The sequence below is a fragment of the Rattus norvegicus genome, chromosome 2 (assembly GCF_036323735.1).
Source record: "Rattus norvegicus strain BN/NHsdMcwi chromosome 2, GRCr8, whole genome shotgun sequence".
NCBI lineage: Eukaryota > Metazoa > Chordata > Mammalia > Rodentia > Muridae > Rattus > Rattus norvegicus.
In genome coordinates this window covers 139,465,241-139,483,783 of record NC_086020.1, presented here as the reverse complement: position 1 = coordinate 139,483,783, position 18,543 = coordinate 139,465,241, and the positions used below count along the sequence as shown (strand labels likewise).

At 45.7% G+C, this 18,543-nt stretch overlaps 1 protein-coding gene across 1 annotated transcript in view; it reads right to left on the bottom strand.

The window, feature by feature from the left end:
* Nucleotides 1–9,043: 9,043 nt before the first annotated feature.
* Lhfpl6 (LHFPL tetraspan subfamily member 6) overlaps nt 9,044–18,543 on the bottom strand; it is a 197,931-nt gene continuing 188,431 nt past the window's right edge. Inside the window, exon 4 of the mRNA NM_001109183.1 lies at nt 9,044–10,223. Within this exon, the coding sequence (NP_001102653.1) occupies nt 10,105–10,223 (119 nt within the window). The 3' untranslated portion in view covers nt 9,044–10,104. The remainder of the gene's footprint in view (nt 10,224–18,543) is intronic.

Here is an 18,543-nt window from a genome sequence, read left to right as displayed (position 1 = left end):
AAAGGGAGTCTTTTAGGAACCTTGTCACAACAGAACATTAGAACTTTAGGGTGTTAAATCATTGAATAAGAATACCCTCATTCAACGAACATTCAGTATGTGCCACATGTTGTGTCACGGCTCCCTTGGGTAAGAGGTGGTACTTCCTAATGGATGAGGACAAATTCCCAGGCAGCAGCCCTTGTCTAGGCAGGAATGGGTCTTCACCCTAAGCCTGTTTTTCACTGACAGATGCAGTTAGTACTCACTTGGTGGCTTTAAACGTCAAGCTAAAATAGAGTTTCAAATAGAACGAGAACAAAAGAATGATTTCACCTTAAAAGAGCCCAGACAAGCCAAATGACAAAAACAGAAGAGGTCAGAGCTGCCTTGTACAGTTCCCTGGGAGGTCTTGTAAGGTCAAAGAGAAACAGTCTATAGAGATGGCCTGCAGAACCAGCCCTAACCTGCTGCCACATCCCAAAGCACGAAGAGCAAACAGACCAGACATATGTGCAGCCCCTGCTGCCCATGTAGGAAGTAGATAAGGCACTCGGTTTTATATTATTTTTTGCCTTTGTGACCCAAAGCAGCCAGTAAAATCATTTTGTTCTCAGATCCTCTGGTTTCACCTTCCCTGAGAAAATCCAGATGGAAACAGGATATTTGTGAGGAATTCCAGGGAATCACTGGCTTCGGCCAGCAGCCCTACAGTGCTGGTCATCACCCATGTATATATTCAGTCATTACCCCCATGTTCAGCTCTGAAGCTTGGCCTACGTCTGGTCTGTATTTTATCACCATCTTTGCAAGAATCAGCCTTGGGATGAATACCTCATTGCCATTCCTTCCCGCCGTATCGCAAAGCTGGGGGGAAATACTTAAATACTGAGACATACCAACATAATATCTTGTGCTCATCACTGACCTGCCAGCCTCTCTGAAAATGCATTTAGCTAATTGGTTTTCAGCTAAAATTTTGGAAAATTTCAATTTCCTGTTCTTTGCAATCTTATTGTACAGAAGCAGAACTCATTTGAATTCCCCAGGACTCTGAGCAGCTTCACCCAATTTGCTCTTAACAGTTCTGTTCCTCTGAGAATCCTTAAACCTCCTAAGAATGTGGGATTCAGGAGAAAACCTGAGGGTCAAGAGGTCTGAACTGCTTTCTGAAAGCCTCCAGCGGATATCTGATAGGGTGGATATCTGGTGCGTGTGTGCCTGCGTGTATGTGTGTGTGTGTGTGTGTGTGTGTGTGCATATATGTGTGTGCATTGTGTGTTCATGTATGTGTGTGTGCTCCTTTCTGCTCCTAATTCGTGCTCTTCTCAGTCTATATAACCTTCGAAAAGAAAACTAACCTTTTACATTTCCATGTCATAGCTCCACACCAACATTGTGTATTAATTTTCCAGAATTGCCAACTGAGTTGATGCCATTTTATAGGCGTTTCTGCCCTACTCTTTCCCACTTAGCTTCCGAATCAGAGACACAGAAACCCAGTATTTTCCTTTCAAGCTGCTGGCGCTGAGCTGTTCTAGCCCAGCTAGACTATCAATAACCAGGTGAATGCCCCATTACTTGCCGACTGAGTCTGCTCTGTTCTACATGTGTCCTCAGTGTGAGCTTCCTTTGGCCATGTGCTATGGTCCATCCTTCCTCATGGTGACCTCCTCCTCCTTCTCCCTACTCCCGGTGATGCCTACCCAAGACTCCCTACTCCATCTCTAGTACTGCCTCCTTTCTCTCCTGCCCAGTCATAGGTCCTAACCTTTTATTAACCAATCAGGGACTATTGGGGAACATTCTCTCCAGATCATTAGTTAGTATGGTGCCCTAAGATCAGGTAGCAGTCTGGACAGGGGCACAAACAGCTTCAGAATACACAGTGCACACGACTAACCCCAACACTGAGGAATGTTTCATTATTTTCATTTGAAAATAGATTTACAAGGAAAGCTGTCTTGTAAACCTGAGACTTCCTAGAGGCCTTTTCAGTCAGAGAATGGTAGGGATATTTGCCCATTAAACGCATTAAAGGAACACGTCCTTAGGATTACTGCCCTGAAAGGCAAGAGCAGACTCCCCTCAAAAGTTGTTCTCTGATCTCTACCCATGTGCCAGTCTGTGTGGAGATGTGCATGTGTGTGTGTGTGTGTGTGTGTGTGTGTGTGTGTGTGTGTGCATGTGTGAGAGCGCACATACACACATACACATGTGTGGATATAAATAGTAAATGTGTTAATGAATAGAGCTGAAAGGGGAATTCTGTATGTTCTTTAAAGAAAGAGAAAGGAAATAACTACCTGTTTGTTTGTTTGTTTGTTTATTCTTAGAAGTTCATTCTTCTATTGGTTATTTTGTTTATTTACATTTTAAATGTTATCCCCTTACCAACCGCCCTGCATCTTCCTATGCTGGGACATCAAGCCTTCACAGGATCAAGGGCCTCCCCTCCCTTTGATGCCAGACGATGTATTTTGGTTTTGTTTTATATGTTTGTATGTGGGCCTGAATGTATGTCACATGTATCCAGTGCCCTAGGAGGACAGAAGGGAGCCCGGAATCACTTGGAGCTGGAGTTACGATGGTTATGAAGCTCCATGAGGGTGATGGGAACGGAGCACGGCTTCTCTGCAGCAGGATCCAGTGCTTTCAACCCCTCCATGATTTCTCCAACCTTAATTACCTGCCTTCTATTCTCTCCCTTGCAAATGACAGTGCATCCATATTTAAATCATCTCTCCCATTGCCTCCAATACACTGTGGAGTAAAATTATAAAAACCACGCAACCCTTGCAGTGTAAGCAAATCTGTTTCTAGTCTTGGTTTGCAGGGACAAACGGGGCAAAGACACTTAGCACTTTGTAGTATTCCCACATGGAATCAATTTAAAGCACTATTTCCAACTTGGGTCTGTGGGCAACATCCTCTTGTTGCTCTTTCAAAGGTCTTCCATGCCTCCTTGACCCCTGACACACTTCCTTCAAAAGACTGTGAAAAGGGGCAGAGGAAACTGTTTCTAGACGTGGTAGGCAGTTTCCTGGCTTCATTCTTGCCCTGAATGCTGTTTTTACTTCACAAAGGCTACTAGGGGTCATCAGATAAGGGGGGCGGGGTTAGGATTTAAGTTTCAAAAGGCGTGACGTTCCTATCTTCTCTGTGTGTTTAACTTGAGTAGTCAAGGTGTCGAAATGCCGTTTGCTAAAGAATAACATTTAAATGTCTATCCCAAGGCTGATAAGACCAGCAAGCTGTCTTACAATAAGAAACAAGATGCATGCATGTGGCTGAAGTTGTTCAGATATAACACAGTCAATAATTCACCCGGGCATGGAGCAGAACTGAACACAGAGACGTGGACAGCACAAAACAGAAGAGACAGGACGTAGCATTGTCCTTGTAATGACGAGAGTCATGTACGGAAATAGATGTTTGGCAATTTAGCCCCTGTGACTTGTTCAAGGGAGAAGCTATCAGGAAGCTATATCATCTGGGGTGGGGAGTCAGGCCTGCCTCCTTAAACACTGGGTCTTAGTGCAAAGACTGAGATGTGATGTATTTCTTTAAGGTCTTTAAGCTGTGACCTCAATCACTCCTGGAGTCCAGGAAGACCCAGAGAGTACAGAGAGATGTTCCTCAGTAGGAAGGAGAGGGTGTGCATGTACAAAGGACAAAAGGTCATGGTAGCTAAAGGAACATGAAAGAGTATGACAGGAAATGGAGACACGTGCAAACCAGTCAGAAGAGATGGCTAAGTCACTGCTGATGAGGACCTGGACGATGGCCAGGCTTCACCAGGGTAGGGTTAAGGGGGAAGTGAACGGTCAGGAAGATGAGTCTGGAACAGGCAGAGAACCTTAAAAGACCATAAAATGTGATGCATAAATGCATGTAACTATAGATGCAGGTGGGTATTGCATATGCAGTTACATGCAAATGCAGGTCAGTCTTTGTAATCTGTGCTTTAGAGATGATAACTTCATACTCAGTACACACTCATCAGATGAAACTGCTCCAAAAAAATGACTTTGAATATCAACAATAGATCTTCACTGGTTTGTTGACTGACATAAAAAAAAAAAGTCAGCTAGAGTGTTTCATTGGTAACATAAGTGGCCTTCGAAATTAATGAATTGACTCCGGCCCATTATGCAGACACTTCTGGGACTGCGTGAAGAGAGTTGCGAGAATTTGCTGAGCCAGAAGCCTTTCACCTCTAGGAGTGAATTCAAGCCTAGAGTCATCTGTTTTTGCGTTCTACTTCACAGAGGCGTTGAGTGCTACTGTTTTTGTTTTTATCCCAACCACAGTTTCCCTTCCTTCCTCTCCTCCCAGCCCCCCACCTCTCCTCAGCCACTCCTCCCATCCATTCCTCCTCTGTTTCTCTTCAGAAAAGGGCAGGCCTCCCATGGATATCCACCAAGTATCAGGTATGAAGTTGCACTAAGACTAGGCACCTCCCTGCCATTGCCTAGGCTGGACAGGGCAACCCAGTCTGAGGAAAGGGGTCCCCAAAACAGGCAACAGAAACAACCCCTGCTCCCACAGTTAGGAATCCCATAAAAGGAATGAGCCACACAGCTGAAACATACATGCAGAGGGTCTTGGTCAACCCTATGCAGGCTCCCCGGGTGTTGGTTCAGTCTCTGTGAGCCCCTAAGAGCTTGGGTTAGTTGATTCTGTGGGTCTCTTGCTGTGTCCTTCATCCCTTTTGTTCCTACAATCCTTCCTCCCCCTTTTCCTCAGGATTCCCCGAGCTCTGCCTAATGTTTGGCTGTGGTTCTCTGCATCTGTTTCTCTCAGTTGCTAGATGAAGCCTCCCTCTCTGATGACAACTGGACTAGGTGCCAATCTATGATTATGGGAGAATATTGTTAGTAATCCTTTTTTCTACTTGTGTTTGGTTCTATCCTAGCTCTCCAGGCAATCCAGCCTCTGGATTACAGCGTAGCTTTCAGTCTGAGTGCCTTCCAAAGGCTCAAGCTTACAGAAAAGGGACTGACCGTGGACAGCCATTGTGCTTACTTGCAAATAAATGACCAGGCACAAGACTGTTGAAGACTTCCTCTAGGTATAACATCGCAGGCAGTAGTGCATTTGTGGTGGGATGCTTGTCACCTTTACCCTACCTAAACATCCTAAGAACAGGCAAGAGGTCCAATCAGAATTTGAAGTTAAGATTGGTCTGGGTTCAGATCAATCATAAGAAGGCAGATTAACATAGTGTCCATATACGAGACCAGGACAGTGACAAGGTCAACAGCTTTCTGGCAGTACTAACTTTTTCCACAGAAGTACAACAGACAGACAAACTGAAGCTATCTGGTTTGGGCAAAAGACTGGGTTTGGGCAAAGATGTGTGTGTGTGTGTGTGTGTGTGTGTGTGTGTGTGTGTGTGTGTGTGAAGTCTAGATGCTACATTTGTGAGCAGGAGGCTTAATAAATGATGTCATCAAAGCCATAAACACTGTGAGGTTGCCTAGGTAACCAGTGATGTAGAAAAGACCTAAAACACTGAGATTTAAGTGCTCAGTAACGGAGCACACAAGTTAATGGTGAATTTGATGTTATTTTAGTATTTATATATTTTTTACATAGTTTGGAGGCCTGGCAGCAGAGTTCCTTTTCAGGTAAGCTTGGGGACATTTGATGTGCAGGCCGAGGTGGAGAGCCTCTGAGGTGTGCTTCGGGGGAGCGTTGAGTGTTGAGATGGAGGCATAGGATGGATTACTGAGCTGAGCCCAGAGTATGCTGCTTGCTATTCAAAGACGAGGACAGAGTAGTTAGCTCAGTGTCACAATGTGGGGCAGGAAAGGGACTTTGGCTGTTCACTTATGCTTGTTCAGGCTGTGTCACTGTAACAGAAGGGTCTGATGCTCAGTGATGCTGTTCCTTAAAGTTTAAAGCCTCATCTGCATCCATTTCCCCTTTTCTCCAGTCACAGGAATCCAGCAAGTGTCCCTAGCTTCAGGCCTTGGTCTTCAACTGTTCCCTGGGCCTCTGCCTTGCAGGCACCACACCAAGTCCTTGAGTATCTGTTCCCTTCCTCTCTTGCTTCTTTCCCTCTCCCTGACCCCCAGCAATCTAGTAAGCACACACAGGCTCTTTAGGCCTCTTTACCGTCTACTTCAAACCCTTCTGCTGCCCTCAGGATCAGGTGTAAATTTTATTTCCCATGGAACACAGAGTGCTTCAAGCTCTTCTTCATCCTCCAATAACATGCAGATTTCATGAGAACAAATTCATGGGCTTTGGCAAGCGTTTGTGCCCCTCGAACAAAATACGTTGGGTGTGTCTGCTAGCCTAGGGAGTTTCCCATATCCTTAGTACTTGATATCTTGTCCCCACTCCCATAGAGTAGTAATAGTTGCCATCTTTTTGTCTGCTTATTTCATTTTTATTTGTGAGTGTGAGTGTGTGTGTGTGTGTGTGTGTGTGTGCGCGCGCGCGCGCGCGCGTGTGTGTATGTATGCCTGTGTGCACACATACATGGCATTACCTGCACAGGCCAGAAGAGGGTGACAGATCACATAGGCAATGTGGGTACTGGAAGTCTAGTCCTCTGCAAGAGGCGCAAGTGCTCTTCACCACAAAGCCATCCCACCAGCTTCTGTTTGCTTCTATTTTTTTGAGACAAAAGCTTTTATCTCCGGTTGGTCTTGAACTTGCTCTACAGCTGAGGGGAGCTTTGGATTCCTGTTCTCCCGAAACAACGTTCCAAAAGCCGAGGTGGCAGCTATCACCATACTCAAGTTACCACTGCCGTCATTCCTTATGGTTTTGACAGGATCACCGCCCCCCCATGCGGATCCTCTTCGCCTCCCTCACTCACTGTCTACTATTCCTGTTGACCCCCTTCTTCTTCCCAGCCACCCCATCTTGCCTTCCTGTTCTTTCTGAATGTGTGACCCAGAGACTCTAGTTGGGGTTGCTTGAATGGCTGAGGGCAGCGGATTATTTAGTGAGCGTCTCTCCCTCCCCAGCTCCAGCTGCAGATTCTGTCAACATACGACCTTGTCTTCTGTCTTGGGTTCCGTCATGATGTCTGTGAGACCAAATCAGGTTATTCTACATTCTTCCACAGTCACTTTGTGGCCATAGGTTCTTGTTTGTGTTTTTGAGAGTACAAATACCCAGGAGGGTGCATGTTCCTATGCTCAACATTGTGGATGGAACTGTGCCTGTTGTCCTTTAACTGTGAAGCCGCGGGCCCCTCAGTGTGTAGGGTTGTCAGTACTTTTACTCTTACTCACCTAGGATGTGGTTTGTGACCCCATCGTGGTGCTGTGCGTCCATTTTCTTGTCATTTGATTTTGTTGACTGTCTTTCAAATGTTTAGAAACAACTTAATCAAGGTTTTGCTCATTTAAAATACCAAAGTTTGAAAATCATTCACCGGCAATAGTTTTAAATGTATTCTGTATATGACATTTTGTCGAGCATGTAGCTTGGTCTAGGTTTGCTTCACTCTCATTGTATATGTTGATTTATAAAGATAAGAATAACTATATGTGTGTGTGTGTGTTTATGTGTGTACATATGCACACACACACACACACGTGAATGCACACACATACTTTTGTGTAGGAGAAGGTGAGCAGGACACTGGGGATCGAACTTCCAGGGTAGTGTGTGTGAGATTTCAGAGTGGGAGAGTATGCATGTCAGCCGAGCACTGCACTGCTGACCTAACAGCCTGTGAAATTCTTTTTTTGTTAGGTTTGTTTTATTTATCACTATTACTGTACATGTGAAGGCAGGTGTGCATGCATGTGTGTAGAGACCCGAGGGCACCTTTCAGGAGCTAATTCTGTCTCATGGCTTCTAGGGATCAAACTCAAGTCGCCCTGTTTGTGTGGCAACTACTTTATCTGCTGGGCCATCGCACTAGCGTAAAAAAGAAGAGTGCAGAAAAAGAAAGCCAAAATGGCTGCTCTATTAGGAGGAAGGTTTATATTGTGGATAGAGACATAATTCTAGAGGTATCTAGAAGAGCAGAGAGAAAAAGAGACAGACTGGACATGGCCTGGGCTAGGGATGTGGGGCATGGAAAGGTCATATAGTTTGTAAGGTAGATGAGTAGCTAGTGGGTGGGGAAGGGCCAAGAGGCAGGGTGGACTTTGAAAACTACAATGCTAATTCAGGTTAAGTTGATAAATGTGTGCACACTACAGAAAATACTTCCATGCATAGATAGAAGAACGTTCAATTTCTAAACATGATGTGTATGTAGTTTGAAAACTGAATGGATTTTTTTTTCTGAACATCGAGCCAAGCTAACGTTTATTCAGAGAGGACCATTTTATTAGGGTTCAAGAGGGGAACCTTGGAGCAGCTGTAAATCTTGGCAGCTGCCTGGAGGAAGAGAATGGAGGAGAGACACAGAAAACCGTGCTGTTTGAGTTAAGCTAGCGTGGAGGCCAGCCGCATGGTGGACCACGGTGAGGGTGGCGTTTTAGGGATATGCACAATAACTAATCCTTAATTCAGAATGCATCCATTATCTGACATGCAACCTTTGCTCCTGAAAGGGCTGGTTCTACTAGGGAGACATTGATAGATGGAAGGCTTCCCCTCAAATCAAGGCTTACTGTTGGGGCCACAGTAGGAGACAGGTACTGCTCAAGTGGCCAAGAGCCTTGGGGGGGAGTAGGGTGAGCAGCCCCAGAGTTGGAGTTCAGAACACACCCAACACCCCCTGGACAGTGGGAAGGCAGCATGTGGCATACTGCTTGTGATGTCCATCTTGAAGTCCTAGATCATGTTGGAACCCTGCCTGTATTCCAAAGTTTATGTGTAACAGTCCTGAAATTCTTCTGAGAATCTGTCGTGACTGAGCTCCAAATGAGGCAAAGTGGCAGAGAATCTAGCTAAAAGTATAGTAGACACCTTTCATGCGCTCTGTGCGTATAGGGCTTGGTGGAATAATTAGTGAAGGGACTAAGGGAGGCCTTTGAGGAAGAAATCAGACCTACAGAGCTGCCCACCATGGTGGACAGACTTTACTTAAGAGATTAGGCAAACCTGGTAAGTGAATTAAGACTCAGCGACTCAGGGAGGTATTGATCAAAGAGAATTTATTCACAGAGCTTTCAAATACAAACAAAATAGTACTTTTTTTTCCCTTTACAAAATGAATATTGAAATAATTGTGGTATAGCACAGTAGAATAATGGAGAAAAGAAAAGAAGATCCAATAAATGGAGAAAGAGCTCTCTTCACTCTCAAATCTGCAACTGAATTCTCACCTACAGGAGACAAAAGCTGTCCTGTTCTTCAAAAGGTTACTACAGCAGAAGCTACTCAGATCACTACTGGGTGTCTTTGAAATGCGAAGGCTTTCCTCTAAGGATCTGCATAAACACCAAAGATATGCTGTGGGCATGGTTTATGCAGGACATCAAAAATACTGATACAGTGGCATATTGGTCCATGGACTAGGCTCAATGTATGCTTGGCGATGATGCTGTACTGATGTATATTTTAAAAAAAGAAACAGGAGCAACAGTACACAGCTGACCCCCTGTGCAGTGGCGTGGTGACCTGTGTGTGTGACGTATGCTTTCGATGTATGCATATGACTTGTGCATATGGTGTGTGCATGTGATGTGTGAATATGATGTGTGCATATGACCTGTGCATATGTGTGCACATGTGTGCATATGTGTGCATATGTGTGCACGTGCTCATGTGCTTTCAGGCTCAGTCCTCATCTACAGGGAATGTCTGCAGGGTGCTCATCCTGCTTCCTAAGATAATACTGTTTCTACTAGCCCTTTTGACTCCCCTAGTCCTCATCTTTTTGAAGGAGAACGAAAATGAGATCCTCGTTTGCATATATAGATTTGCTGTGTGTGATATACATTAACGCTACTCTGTGGAACAGAAACACCAATGTCCTGCCATGTTTTAGCCTTTGGTCCATCGTCCCCTATTCTCCATGCTTTTGACAATGTCCCCACCACCCTCCCTTCCTACAGAATGTTCCAGATTCAACCAAATCTCATTACATTAACACTGTTCTGCATTTACAACCACTATTCCACCTTGTGAAAGTCGCGGAATGCTTCGGGCCCCTCCGTCTCTGGTGTCTGTCCTCTCCTCAGCTTGCTCCTCATGGCCTCAGTAGGGGTAGTGCTTTTGCTTCTTGCCTGAGAAGCACGCCAGCCATGTGCACAGCAGCATGGCAGCTGCAGCCCCGGCCCCGGTGCAGTAGTAGGCCCAGCCGATTTCACACTTGCCTAAGGACAGAGCAAGGAGAGAAAAGCAGACAAGGTGAGGATGCCTCTGAGGAGGATGGTTTATCTTCCACTGTGTGCACCTTGACAGATCCGCTGATGACAAGGAGTCCTCACTTGCAGCGAATGCTACCATGAGAAGGAAGGATAGAGGAATGGGTGTACTCATCTCCGTAGGTCCCTGGTTCAGTGCCACATGCCAGCTAGGACTAAAGACTACCCCAAAAACGGACTAAGAACCGCAAGCACAGGGGCAGTGATGGCATCTGTTCTCACCTGACATCTTAGCCCAGACCCGCATGCATATTAAAGTGTGACAGGGCAACATTTAAACTAGAGGAAGGGTCCTCCTGAGGAGGGGGCCCATTGGAAGGACAACATTCTAGTAGGCACAGTGACACATGCGGAATGCGTCGAATGACCTGCGCTCTGTGACCTAAATTAGAAAACAAGGCCTCCCAGATTGTCCTGAGGCCAAAACCCACTTTCAGCTCAATGTCCATGGAGACAAGAACACCAAGACCAGGGCCCAAATAGATCCTCACTGCCCAGAGTAGTAATGGCAGACTTGAAACCCTAAAAGATTACATTTCTTCACCATATGCCCGCTGGGTTGATTCTTCTCACCGTACTGTGAGGTGGGGTGTAGTTGACAAGGAGACTGGAAACAAGTGCCTTCAAGATCATGTTAATTATCCAGGACTGGAGACAGGGTTCAAACCAGCACAAGATCAAAAAGTCTAAATAGTCTACCTGGGATTGGTGGAGTGGGACTCCATGCTTGTGAACTTTGGTGACGGCAGCCTTTGTTTGTGAAATGGTCTGAGTACATGGTCCAGACTGTCACTCAACTCAGCCTTTCCACCTCAGTTTCAACGGTGCTGGCCTTAGAGGCCTGAGGTGCCATGGCAGCCATCTTGTTTTGTAGTGACATCGGAATTATTCTATGTGTATGCACAGTACGTGAGCCCTCTGTCTCTTCCATTGCTCGGTGTCCTTTCTGTTCTCAGGTCTAGTTACTCCTCTTTACAGCCTTCCTTTACTTTATGGGGGTTTGGGGAGATGGGAAGCTGTGGTGGGGATGGACCCCCGGGCACACTGGCAAGTACCTGTGCCTGAGCTGCATATTCAGAACCTATCCCTCTTTTCTCCAGTTTTATCATCTTCCAATAGCAGGCAGCTGCCTCTTTTTATTCTTCTTGCTTACGTGTTATGTCAGACACCAACACACTTGGATCTAACAGGTATGGAACATACCAATCTCAGAGAAAACCGTGTTCCTTTTTTTCAAGTTAGCCAGTTTAGCTCTGTCCATTTATATAATAGTTATAATAGTAATAATAATAATATAATAATAATATCTCACTATCAAAAATACAAAGACAGTAGATCTACCGGCCACCCAACTGTCTTAACTATAGTTACAGTCGGTGTCTAGCTTGCCCCATGTACAAGACCCAGCTGTGTGAGGTCCTGCCTTGTCTTAGCACTGTAGGCGGAGGTGTGGTAGAGAACAAAGGCAGACATCTCTCTCAGACCGGAAGTTTCAAGAAGTGGGGGTGATCTTTGCATGCCTTTGTTCCCCTCCCATATGTCTCCCCATGGAGCTTGACCCAACCCCTACACTCAGTAAATCACTGCTGAGTGAGAAAGCAAGGTAAAGGAAAAACAGAAAGGAAGGAAGCAGGCAGGCATCCAGGCTCCAGAAAAGTCTGAGATTTTATTTTAAGAGTAACTCTAGTTCTGTTTTGGCACTGAACTTTAAAGGGAAAATTTCCAACCCAAGCATGCATTTCTGCCTCCCACAGGCTGTGCCGTATTTAACAGGATAATATATTCAGAAGGATCAAATCTCCAGCTTGGGGCAGGTCCCGAGGCACAGTGACCCTCCTTCATACTGGTCAATGGGGGGAGCATTTTTCAAGGGTGACAGGATCCCTGCTTCATGACCACATTTACTGACAACCACAGGCTGTGAGTCTTGGGAACCATTGCCCCTATGAATGATTCGTTAGCCATATTAAATAAATCTAGGAGGGAGGATTAGTAGGCAGCTCAGAGTAACCAGTGGTTTAGAACCTTTCAAAGAGTCAGCAGAATGTGTGGTCTCTCTGCTCCACACAGGGCGCATAATGAGGACGGCGATCCATCGCTCATTATTAACAGGTATTGACCTATGCATGGTCCTACGACCTAATGCAGAAGGCTGAGTATATTAATTATCAGACATTCTCAGGAAAGCATACCTGGCCTGGGTAGTTACTTGAGGATGTGCATGTGGCTGTATGTTACATCTATTAAGGATGATAAAAGAGAACCACTGAAGGGCCGATTATCTCAGAGCCAGGGCGAGGGGTGATATCACTCTAATTGTTTCTTGCACAGGAGTTGGTAAGTTTCAACTCTAGGAGCCTTTAGCTGGCAGGGAGCTGCAGCTGATAGCATCGTGCACCACAGTCCTCTGGCTCTCTTGGCTGGCTCTAGGCACAAGTCACCAACATCTGTTTGTATTTGACCTCTAACAACTTACACTGTACCACATACACACTCAGAGGTCTGTGAGAGACTAGAGACAACTTTCCTCTACTCAGATAGCTGTGCTTGTCTCTGACATGACTGTAGTCAATGGGGGACTCAGAACTGGCTATCAGGGTCAATGCTGGTGGCTTCTTAGTCCTACAGGGACAGGTTCTATACCATATGGAATCTTCCAGAGCACCTGAAAGTTCCAGCTGATTCTTACATCAAACTGTACCCATGCTCGATGTTTAGTCCTTCACCACCTTTGGTGTGTTCCTGCCTGCCTGCCTTCTCCATTGCACATTTCATGTGTGTGTTTGCCTGCATGGGTACCTACGTACACATGTGCATCTGGGAGCCAGAGGCCAACCTTGATTGCTACTTTTCAGGAGGAGCTGTTCACCTTGTTTGTTGAGTCAGGTTCTCTCTTTGGCCCACTGCTCACTTGAGTAGGCAAGGCAGATGGTCAGCAAGCCCCAGAGATCTGCATGGTTCTCCCAGGGCAGGTCCTTCACATGGTCCTTATGCTTGCACTCTGAGCACTACTGACTTAGTTCTCTTCCAAGCTCACTTTGGCAGAGGTCCTTGAATGTCCACCTGAAGGTCTGCTCTGACGAACTGGATGCAAACCAGCAGTGGGGGTGACACCTGATTTTATCAGAGAGCCTGGGACACGTCTTCAGTTGTCAAGGGCTTAATGACCCCACTCAAGCTGTGCTAGCTTGTGTGACTAAGGATAGAGCAGAGAAGAGATAGCCAGGGGTGGGGGTGGAGGCAAATGTAGTATCTGCCTCATACCAGCCCTGCCCCTGTGAGGTTACCACCCTCCTGGGGCAAACTCCATTCTTTGTTTTGGCCCTGTGTACTGTGACTTATCACCCCCTTGTTTCTTAAAACACACAGTCAACCCAGGAGATCAGGTGAATGAACACTGGGTAGAAAGTAAATAAAGGTTCTCAAAACGTTTTAGGATTAAAAAAAATATGTCCTCTGACACATGCCATGTTAGCTTTGTGATTACAGTTCCGTAACTGGTTAAGGGCCAGTATGAGAAACTAAGATTTCGTTTGCTTTAAAAGAAAAGTATCCCGTTCTTTCAGACACAAAGAACTCCATTTACTCACTCATGAACTAAATAACCACTGTTTCAAAGGTGGTTTAGTACTTTGTAGTATTTGTATTAAATAAGAAAATAGGAGTCTATCAAACTAGCCAAATCAGATGCAGAGACCCACAGCCAAACATCAGCCCTGGAACTCTCGTGGAAGAGTCGGAGGAAGGATTGAGGAGCCTGGAGGGGATAGGGACTTTACAAGACTAGCAGAGTCAACTAACCTGGACCCTTGGGAGTTTTCAGAGAATGAACCACTCACCAAAGAACATACAAGGGCTCTTTGGTGACACATGTGTAACAGATGTGCAGTGTGGTCTTCATGCAGGAGCCACAGCAAGTGGAGGAGGGGTTTACCCTGACTCTGTTGCCTTCCTGTGGATCCTGTTTGTCCAACTGGGATGTCTTGTCTGGCCTCAGTGGGAGAGGACGTGTCTAGTGCTGCAATAATGTGAGGTGCCAGGGTGGGTTGATACTCGGGGTGGACCTCCCCTTTCTCAGAGGTGGAGGGGAAGATGGGACTGAGAGGAAGGTTCATGATCAGGATATAAAGTGAATATGTGAGTGAATATATTAATGGGAAAGAGGAGGAGTTTTTGTTTGTTTGTTTGTTTTTATGTTTTGTTGCTGTTGTTTCCTCATAAAGAGAGGAATGTAAAGTTGCACTTTCTAGAACTGTGTATGAGGGATTAGATCTGCTGGTTGTAGACTTGACAATAAAACCCAGACTTGTTCAAAGGTAAGGGAAAGTAGAAAATCTACTCTGATCATGATTTTATGCTTAAACCCCAACATGCAACACTGGTAACTCAGATATTATCACCGTGTTTCACAGTCGCAGAAGAAAAATGTCTTTTGGGATACATTAGGCCATTAGCAAAGGGGAGGTCTTTAAATTCCTATGTTTTAAATAGCAGGATTATGCTGAGTTGTAAGGGAACCAAATTAAACCAGGAAATAGGGGCCGTTCTCTCCTGGCCTCTCCCCCCTCCTCAGGGCAATAAACGCTTGTTATTATAATGCAAACAGAAAGCATTTTACTAGAGGGCAAGTTTGGTCTGTGATCTTTCAGGAAATTAGAGAAGCAGATCTGTTTAAGCTTTCCCTCCTTGCTCTCCGTGATGCTCCATCACACAGGATGCCAAGCCTGCCTGTTGGCAAATTGCTGCTTTCAACAATGGGGAATACCACTCCTGACGGATAAAATAGAGGTTAATGGGACAGAAAGCAGCACAGCACAGCCAGCTGCCAAGTCCACAGACAAAGGCTGACTGGCAGCGTTCCAGGGCAGCTCCGGTGGGGGACAGGGCGAGGCAAGGTGTGGCTGGCTTTTGAGGGCGATTCAATTTAGTCCTATTTGCGAAGCTTTTGGGAGGACTAAGAGACAAGAGAAGAACTAAAAGACTGGATCCGCCTCCTAGAGTTCTCCTGATCTTCTTTCTTATCTTCGACTATGTAATATAACCTCTACCTTTTCACGAATTAGCTCAACTCCCGTTTCACACTCCAGATGAGATTGAATTGGCTGGACTCTGGTTCTGTATTCTGGTACTTGGTTAAGTGCCTAGGATCCCCGAAGGCAACCGATACCCATTTGTGCCAGGAGTATATATCATACACTGTGCCAGGGCTGCAGGTAGAAATTTAACATTTATAATTGTGTAACAGTTGTCGGAGGAAGACCACACGCCAGGGGCTAAACAGGGAGGGGCCCCTCATTTTCTCCTCTTCATCTAAGATTCTTTTAGGAAATAAGGGATGCAAATCCATTTGTACTTTCTCAACAGGATTCTCACTTCTCAGATGCAGATATCTAGTCCTCTGCAAGATGAGTAACTTCCCCCATATCTCCAGCAAGTGCCATACTTGGCCGTGAACTTGGGTTAAATTAATCATAGAACTTTCTCTTTGTGCCAGATGCTATCTGAGGAAGGTCCAGGCTGACTCTCCTCTTCTTGTGAGGTGCAGCTGCTTTGTTGGAACTTGCATGCTGGAGGGAAAATGTCACATTTTCTCTTACCCTTTGGTTTTCTCCCGTCTTTGTAGAAGATTCTCCCCATGTCCACTTAGAATGCATCTGGTTGTTAAGGATCTGCATTTTAAGGACTTAGCACCTAATCATGGAGCCACTTATACCACAGAGGGCACTCTCTTGGCAACCCGATGGTAGGGTTTGTATCAAGCCCTGTACTAGTTTTTCTTGGGGAGACAAGAGTGACTATCTCTTCTCCCTAAGTAAAGCACCAATAACAGATCTCAACCAAATCTAGGTTGGGGAACCGACCAGTTTTATCAGGCTTATTCACAGAAGCATGGTTACAGGCAGTGGACAACAGCAATATGAATAATCCTCCAAAAGTCCCACCAGAGCCAAGGTGACCTCCTGAGAGCTGCATAGACTGCACCTGTTATGATTTATAAACCAGTATAATACGGTGGGAGGAAGCGTCTCCGCAGGCCCATGCCCAGGTGTTGCTCTCAGCAATCAAGTCACTAGCAGATCTAATATAAAGAAAATTTATTGGTGGGGGAAGGGAGGGAGACATAGAGAGAGAGAGAGAGAGACAGAGACAGAGACAGAGACAGAGACAGAGACAGAGACAGAGACAGACAGGAGAGACAGACAGAGAGACACACACAGAGAGAAAAGAGAGAGAGAGAGAGAGAGACAGAGAGAGAGAGAGAGAGACAGGAGAGACAGACAGAGAGACACACACACAGAGAAAAGAGAGAGAGAGACAGAGAGACAGAGAGACAGAGACAGACAGGAGAGACAGACAGAGAGACACACACACAGAGAAGAGAGAGAGAGAGACAGAGACAGAGACAGAGAGACAGAGACAGAGACAGACAGGAGAGACAGACAGAGAGACACACACACAGAGAAGAGAGAGAGAGACAGAGACAGAGACAGAGAGACAGAGACAGAGACAGACAGGAGAGACAGACAGAGAGACACACACACAGAGAAGAGAGAGAGAGAAAGAGAGAGAGAGAGAGAGAGAGAGAGAGAGAGAGAGAGAGAGAGAGAGAGAGCGCACTAAGAAGTGGTTGTTTTATACACCTGACTCCTGGCTCTACCTGTGGATAGAGATGCAAGCTGTTGCTAGGTAACTGTTGGATAGAGTCTAGCAAAATGGTACCCCTTCCCCTCCAGTTAATCTATCTCCTGAGACTGCCATGTGAACTCAAGAATAGAAGAACTCAGAGGCTACAGCTATGTCAAAGAGTACACAAAGTAGATTGATTCTCACATTTACGGAGGGTTGACATTTGTGGAGGGCTGCAAAAACATTATCTTGAGCTATCTATAGCTCCCGCACTCACTGTTGACCTCTGCGTCAACCTTGTGACAATCAACTGAAACATTAACAGATCACTGACTTCCACCAACCCAAAAGCTAAGAATTGAGGTCTGCAGCAGAGACTGTCCTGTCCTGTTGTAACCAGCATCCCTCTGTGTCCACCAAGTATTTGAAAAGTGCCTTGACATAACTTTCTTTCCTTCTGTATTTTCATGCAGAAATATTTTCATGAAAATATTTCCTGCTTGGAGTATGATATCTGGGTTAACCCAAATCCTTGTTTCTAGATCATGGACTCTCATAGTCAGTTCCAGAATAAAGTCACCTTTTCCCCTTAGTAATGGAAGCTACATTCCCACATTAATAGCCACTATAGCTGGGGCAGGATTACTTACACCTTGAGGGTCCCTGGGTACAGGAGGCAAGAATCTCAGAGGAGCATCAACGTTCCTGCCCATCCCCTCCTTCTATGAAGGACTGTCGGGATGTCCCTGATTTGCTGGGGGTATTTATCTGGTAATGGCCGCAACTCTGTTCAAGATGTGGCGATGCTGTGTGATGCTGTGTGATGCTATGTGGTACTGTGTGATGCTTATTCTACAATAAGAGGCCAGGTCTAATGTAAACTGACTTGTGGAATTCAGATAGTCCTTGCTTGAAAACCTAGCATTTGACATGCTCTAAACTCACTGCCATTAGCCATCCTGACGCTGATCCTACGATGAAGGTCATGAGGATTGTTCCAATTCCACACTCAGTTGTACAGACAGAGACAGACTATCTTAGCTCCTGCCTTGAGAGCCAGTGCAGGGCCTGAAGTCAGGTCCAACAGGCTTTGTTAAACACAGAATGGAGCAGAAAAACTCAGGTCACCCAGGTCATTGGACTACCTGGCATTCGGTATGGTTCAGGCACCACTTGCTTAAGTTTGTCCCTTGTGGGTTACTGTTAATGAAAGTTATCATGTGGCTAACATGAATAAGTGGTGGAACAGGTTCTTGTGGAAAGCCTTTAGGTTATTGCAGGCCCTAGAAGGAACACAGTGGCCCAGCCTCTTGTTCTAGTTTAAAATGTGATTATTCTGTAGTGTATATGCTCTCTCCAAACCAGTAGGCTCACTCAGTCTTGAACTTCCAAAGGTGTGAACTACATAAACCGTTTTTCTCCACCTTCTCTTCTTCCTCCCCCTCCTCCTCTTTTTGTATAATGTTAGTTGCTTTGAATATTTGCTTTCCTAATGAAACCTTGACTGACATTCTACCCCACTCCACCCCACCCCACCCATCTGTCCATCCTGGGCGTGCCATCTTGTGCTCTGCCATGGGAACAGGAGTTCCAGGGCATCCTTGCATATTTCTCTTTCCTCACAGGGACACTACTGACTGTC